Below are 6,213 nucleotides of genomic sequence, written 5' to 3'. Positions count from 1 at the left end.
GGAGAAATACCAGGGAAAAGACCTGGAAGGTGAAGACCACAGTGGTGCCTGTGGTCATCGGGGCCCTCGGGGCAGTCACCCCCAAACTGGAGCAGTGGCTCAAACAGATCCCAGGAACAACATCAGACATCTCAGTCCAGAAACGTGCAGTTCTAGGCACAGCCAAGATACTGGAGGAGAACCCTCAATCTCCCAGGCCTCTGGTAGAGGAACCGAGCTCAGAGGATGAGAGAGAGAAACCACCCGCGGAGGGTGAGAAGGGAATTTTTTTTTTTATTATTTAAAAGATTTTTTTTTTGGATGGTCTCTGATGACACACTCCTTCAAAGTTGCATGGCAGTGACAGGGTTAGCGGTCTTTTAAAATGATCATTAAAAAGTGATTTCCAACTGTGATCACACTTTTCTGTAGTCCTGCGAATGATTTCTATGGGGTGGTAAAAAGAAGTCTCCCCATACTTTACACAAGATATGTGGCTTGTATACAAGTATGGAACACTGAACCACATCTTGGTCATTTCAGAGTTCCTGAGGTAGTTACTAGAGTTTGGTTGTGATGTTCATAATTAAACCTGGAGAGGGTTTATACTGTGTCTCATACAAAATTATTAATTTTGTATGTATTGCCACAAAAAGCAAGGTTCTAACCAACAACTATGTCTGTATGATTGGCACCATGTCAAGCTTGCTCCATATATGGATTGTACTAAGCCAGGGATGCCCTTACTGTTTGTGGTGTAAAGGAGAAGTAATGGAGGGAAATAGGGAGCCTAGATTTAAAACCTCAGGGTCTAGTTTTGTCTTGCTGCAGAGAGAGCAGATTTCTTTGGGACAACAGATAAGGGATGAATCAGGCTTTCCTTCCTGAACTTGTTACCTCAGAGAATTAATCCTCAACAAGCAGACACCAACTTTTAAGGATAAAAAAAGAAGCAATCTGGAAAAAAATGATTTTATTTCATTGATACAAGTTCATGTGCATTTGAGTTAAAACCAAAATCCAATCTCAGAATTTAATGGATTAAAAAAAGACAAGCATCATTGGTTCACCGTGATAAACTTAGAACTGAAATCAATATGGGAATTTGTCATTCTATTCAGGTGTGAGTCAAATCCTTATTCTAAAACCAGCAGCTTTTCTATTCCTAATCAGGAAAAAAACAGCATCAATATCAAGCTAAGACAGTGGAGCCGTTGTTTGAAACAAACATCAGTTCCAGGGTGGTTAATTAAAACCCAGCTGAGATCTACTGAGGGAACTGTAGATGAATTACCAGAAAGACATGGAAACGGTGTTAAAAAGAACAAATTATGTAGAATGGGTGAACAAAAAAATGATAGAAGACAAAAGAGAGAAAGAGATACACTATTACTAATCAGTTATCAAATATGACAAACAAGGTGATCATGTCACCAGTCTCAACGCAGATCTGCATAGTGAACTAGCGGAAAAACAGATTAATGGGAGGAATTGTATCCATCTTCAAATCCAAACCAAGAAGCTTTTTACACGCAGTCATTGCTGCGTGTCCAGGTGCCCATAACATCACATTATAAATCCTAATCATCAAAAACACAAAACTGACAAATCCAGTTCTGTTTATCTATGTATTTAACATATAAAGCCTTGTTTATTATGAAGAAGGAATCTCTGTTTGGATTAGTTCGATTGGTGCATGTTTTCCACCAATGACTCTTCGCTCTACATGCGATGGAGCATGACATGAGTCTCTGTTAGAGAATTGAGTCAGTGGCCTCCTATCCATAATGTGTGACCCAAAAACAAATACATCCACCAGTAATGTTCCCAACCTCGTAAAGCCTCTGCATACTCAGCAAGAATTCAATTTCTTTTCTAGAGCAGCAAGAAAAAAATGTTTGTCATTCTGTTACAGTCATGGCTTTGCAGTTATTTCCTATCATGGCTCCCCTTGGGATAATAAATGTTTTCATGCCACACTCAATTTAAACACTACTGCGAATCTGACAATATTTAATAATTTAAATGTACTAATCACTGGCTCCACCATTCTATGACCCAATTATCCAAACAGCTGAAACAAGTTCATTTTATTGTTTTAAGTTTCCAAGTTCAGTTTATTAACTCAATCAGTAAAATTTAATCAAGACTGCTCAGTCTGTGAGATTCTCAACACACAAAAAGTGCAAATTATTCACTGACAACTGACAACGCCACAAAAAAAACTCAAAACATTTTCCACACAAAGAACAGAACATTCAGTCCGTTGCAGTATTACGTTTTTAGACTTGATGTTTATTTTGCAATTAATAATAAGTGATCACTATGGTAGATTAGCTACCGCTACGATAAGCTTATCTAACACCATGTTGGTTGATTAGTTGCAACTGAACCGAAACACAGAATTTCACATCACATCTACATGTTAAGGTTGTCAAAATCAGATAACTTACCTCTCCCTCGCTATTTTTTTCAAAATTAACAAAAAACAAAAAACTTCCATCTGGAGGATCTGTAGTGCCCCTGCTCAATAACTTTGTGTAACAGGGGAGCCTGTTTGGAGGGTCACCAAACAGGCTAGGACCGCCTCTGTCTATAGTTTGCCTATAGTTTTTAAACTGAATGGAAAAGTTATCAATATTTCTCCTTACAAAAAGAATCTGAGTCAAAGAATCTGTATTGGCTGCTTCTTACTCCTAACTTTTTTCTAGTCGCACATTCAAATGTGACTGCAACAGCCGTCCAAATGTTGTCTTTACAGTATGTATGCAGATTATGAAAGCTATGCCCACATAAAAACGTAATTTTATTGCAATCATTGCAGCAACAACCTTTAATAAAAACACGTTTATGATCACTGTCTTATTAATCCATCCATCTGCTTTCTGAAACAATGTAGTACCAAAGCAGCTTCATCGTATTTTGAGCCATAGTAATAAAGTAATGGCACATTACTTTACAGATAATGTAGAACAGAGTGCATTCAGCTCTTACTTGCTACGTCTTGTCCTGCAGCAGTCCATCAGAGGTGAATGTGGGCTCTGCTCCCTGCTGTCTCCAGCAAACGCTGGATGTGTGACACATGGAAGCACCCTCCTGGGAGAAGAGCCTGCACTGGGAGACTGGGAGCACTGTGAAGATACTGAGCGGTGAGGGGACAGAGGAGCAGCAAATGGCCAAGGAAGTGTCCTCTGCTCTTGGCGTACCGCTAGAAAAAAACAAACAAACAAAATTTTAATTTTAAGCAAAAAAATATATATATCTGATTATGGAGAACTTGGAAAAACAGTGAAATAATACCTATTTAAGTTTCATGGCAAATTAATAATCTAAACTCAAGTTAAAAGCCAAAGAAGGATTTCTGCAGTTGTTGTCCATGAAAAATTATAAATAGAAAAAGCTGTGTGTAAAAAACAAACATTGTTGTTGCTTTCACAGGGTTTCACAGGCCAAATTCAGCAACACATCGCATATCAGCATGAGAATAGGAGGGGAGCACCGACTGAAGTTTACTGGATCATCACCAAGTTTTAAAAAGCCTAACATGCTGTTTCCAATGTGGCTGATATCAATTTGATTTTATAACTTACTCTATCAGGTGTTATAAAGTCACAATACACCATCAATGTTCCACTGAACAATGCAAACTTGTTTTAACTGCACAAAGTAGTACTCTCAAATATAAATGTTTTTTTTTTCTTTTAGAGGGACCCCTTCAGTGAAAAAAAGTATTAAGCAACATAAATATTTTATGTTATATTTGTAATCCACAGCTTTACACATGAATGATTCAATAGCAGTGAGGAACTGGAATGAAGTGGGCCTGCAGTATTCAAGTGATCTGCAATGATAAACTGAGTTTTTCAGCCAAAACTTATAGATAACTAACATGATGGTTTACCTTCTCTTTCCATTAAAGAATAAGGCTTAATATCTCCATCAGACTTTTTTACTCTTCTCAACTGGGACACTGTAAAAAACAAAATGTATGCTCAGCTCTGGATGGAATTCAATGTCTTCTTTATTTTCATAAATTAATTTTAATACTTACCAGCAAGGCAAAAAGATTAAAATGCATAAAGTGACCAGTTAAAAACCAGATTGTTTTTGTAGCACTTTGACATTAACATGTGAAGTGCATTGTAAGTAACATGTTTATTATTATTACTACTACTATTGAAAAAGTTGTTCCATCTGTCCAATTTCATTAAGTGCCATTGACATATTCATACTTAAGTCAAACACCAGCAGTAGAAGAAGCTTCTGAGATGTACAATGCAGATGTTACATGAAAAAAGATATTCTGGGAAAGTGTGTATTATACTTATTCTATTCAAGTTATTTTTCTGTTCTTGATACAAAGTGCAAATAAAAAAAAAATTGTAGCCAATTATAAGGGAAGAAAGGGAACAACATGATGATGCTGAGGAACATGAAAAAATGAATAAGCTCCTCCTAAAAAGCTGCATATCCTCTAATCTGTAAGGAAAAACAAAATTGTACCTAGAAATTAGGTAAATTTTTTAGGTTAAATTTTATTTGGAACTGAAATTAAAGCAAAAATTTCTTTTGAGTTGTCATCAAATAAAGACTGTCTTACATTAGCGGAATGGAAAAGGGAAAAAAAAGTTTATTCTAATCGTGGTGAACAAAGGTAAATTTAAATAATAATAATAATAATAATAATAATAATAATAATAATAAAAATAATAATAGAGTAGAATAATAGAGTACATTGAAATAAAGATATACAGACAGAGGAAAAATTGAAAGCAAATGGGTTTGTCACATTTAGAAGGTGACCTTCATGCTCTGTTCATGAGTGAAATGTTACAACAGCCATAAAAAAATAAAATGGTTAAAAATTACCTGCTCTTTTGTGGAAGAAGTCCTCAAAGGCAACAAAGTTATTGACCTGCACATAGTGATAAAAAAAGTCACATCAAACAATTTAATATACTCTACTGTGCCCCCTGAGCAGGGGCACAGTATAGGGGGGAAAAGTGATGACAATTCCAAGGGCCCTTGACCACAGTAGTCAGTAGAAGACAAGAATGACTGTGGCAGCTACTATGCTGCCTAGAAAAATAATAATGTCAAGTTTTCAAAAAAATAGAGATATAAGAGAAAGAAAAAGACAAGAGTGTCTATTTGTAACACAATTTTTCTCCAAGAGGTGCGTATACTGTGTGAGATTATCAACCATTCAGCAGAGTTAGCTTAGCTACAGACTACTGTTTGCCTCCATAGCATTTAATGAATTAAGGAAAAGAAATACCAAGATATTCATATACTTAACTTGTCCCTGTACCTTTTACCACACTGACAACAGGTTAGTCAGTCAGCAGCTGCTCTAATCCCTGATACCAACATAAACCCCTTACCCCCATCCCAGTGAAAAAGGTGAGCAAAACTGTGTTCAATGACAACTTAGTCTGCATCATTTCAGGGAATCTATAGGGATTTCTCTGTGTCTTTGCTCTTTTTACAATTACCCAGCAAAAACAATATATTTGTTGCTGACAGAAATTCAAACAATCTTTATAAAATGAGAAAAAACTGTCTCCTGTCTGGCCAGTTCACACAGCCAGTTAAATTACAGTTATATGTTACCACATCCCTCCTGACCCGTCCTCTCCTAAGTGAAATTAAAGCTGCAGCATGTAACTTTTATAAAAAAAAATACTTTTGTACATATTTGTTAAAACTGTCATTGTGTTGTGACAGTATGGCATGAGAGATAAATTGTGAAAAAATTATTTCCTCTGCCTTTTCCCAGTGCTATCTAGAAACAACCGATCAAAGGCAGGAGGCAGGTTTTAGCGCTGTTAATCACAATCTCACGTGGCTGCTTATCCTTCCTCCCCCTTGCTCTGTGCTATGATGCAACTAGCATAGCAGAGAGCTATGCAGATTCAAACTGTAAAAGCTCAGTTTAGTTAGCATAGCATAGCAAACCAATGACGGCAGATAAACAGTTTTCCTGTCACAATAAGATGTTTCTCCACCATTAGCATATTTAGAAGTGAGTGAACGAGGTTGATTAACAGAACTAAAACCCTCCTACTGGTTCTGACTGGTTGCTTTTGGTAAGAACGTTGCATTCTTTTGCCTGCCAACGGTGGGTCGGGGGCGGGGTGGGGGGGATTGTTTTTTTTTTTTCAGATTATCTGTCTCATAGCAAACTGGCACGACATGGTGACAACTTTAACAAATATGGACAAAACATTTTTT

At 36.7% G+C, this 6,213-nt stretch overlaps 1 protein-coding gene across 2 annotated transcripts in view; it reads right to left on the bottom strand.

Annotated features, from left to right (window-relative positions):
• Positions 1-6,213, bottom strand: part of atat1 (alpha tubulin acetyltransferase 1) — a 17,260-nt gene that overhangs the window by 6,028 nt on the left and 5,019 nt on the right. The window contains exons 7-9 of one of the 2 annotated variants that reach the window (XM_007559004.2): positions 4,849-4,894; positions 3,881-3,949; positions 2,974-3,187 (exon numbers count right to left, since the gene is read on the bottom strand). In XM_007559004.2, coding sequence (XP_007559066.1) covers positions 2,974-3,187; positions 3,881-3,949; positions 4,849-4,894 — 329 coding nt within the window. The remainder of the gene's footprint in view (positions 1-2,973; positions 3,188-3,880; positions 3,950-4,848; positions 4,895-6,213) is intronic. The other variant, XM_016674793.1, reaches the window with a different exon arrangement.

This window comes from Poecilia formosa, unplaced genomic scaffold (assembly GCF_000485575.1).
Source record: "Poecilia formosa unplaced genomic scaffold, Poecilia_formosa-5.1.2 Scaffold101, whole genome shotgun sequence".
Lineage (NCBI taxonomy): Eukaryota > Metazoa > Chordata > Actinopteri > Cyprinodontiformes > Poeciliidae > Poecilia > Poecilia formosa.
The sequence above is the reverse complement of the archived record's forward strand: the minus strand, read 5'-3'. Positions and strand labels throughout refer to the sequence as shown.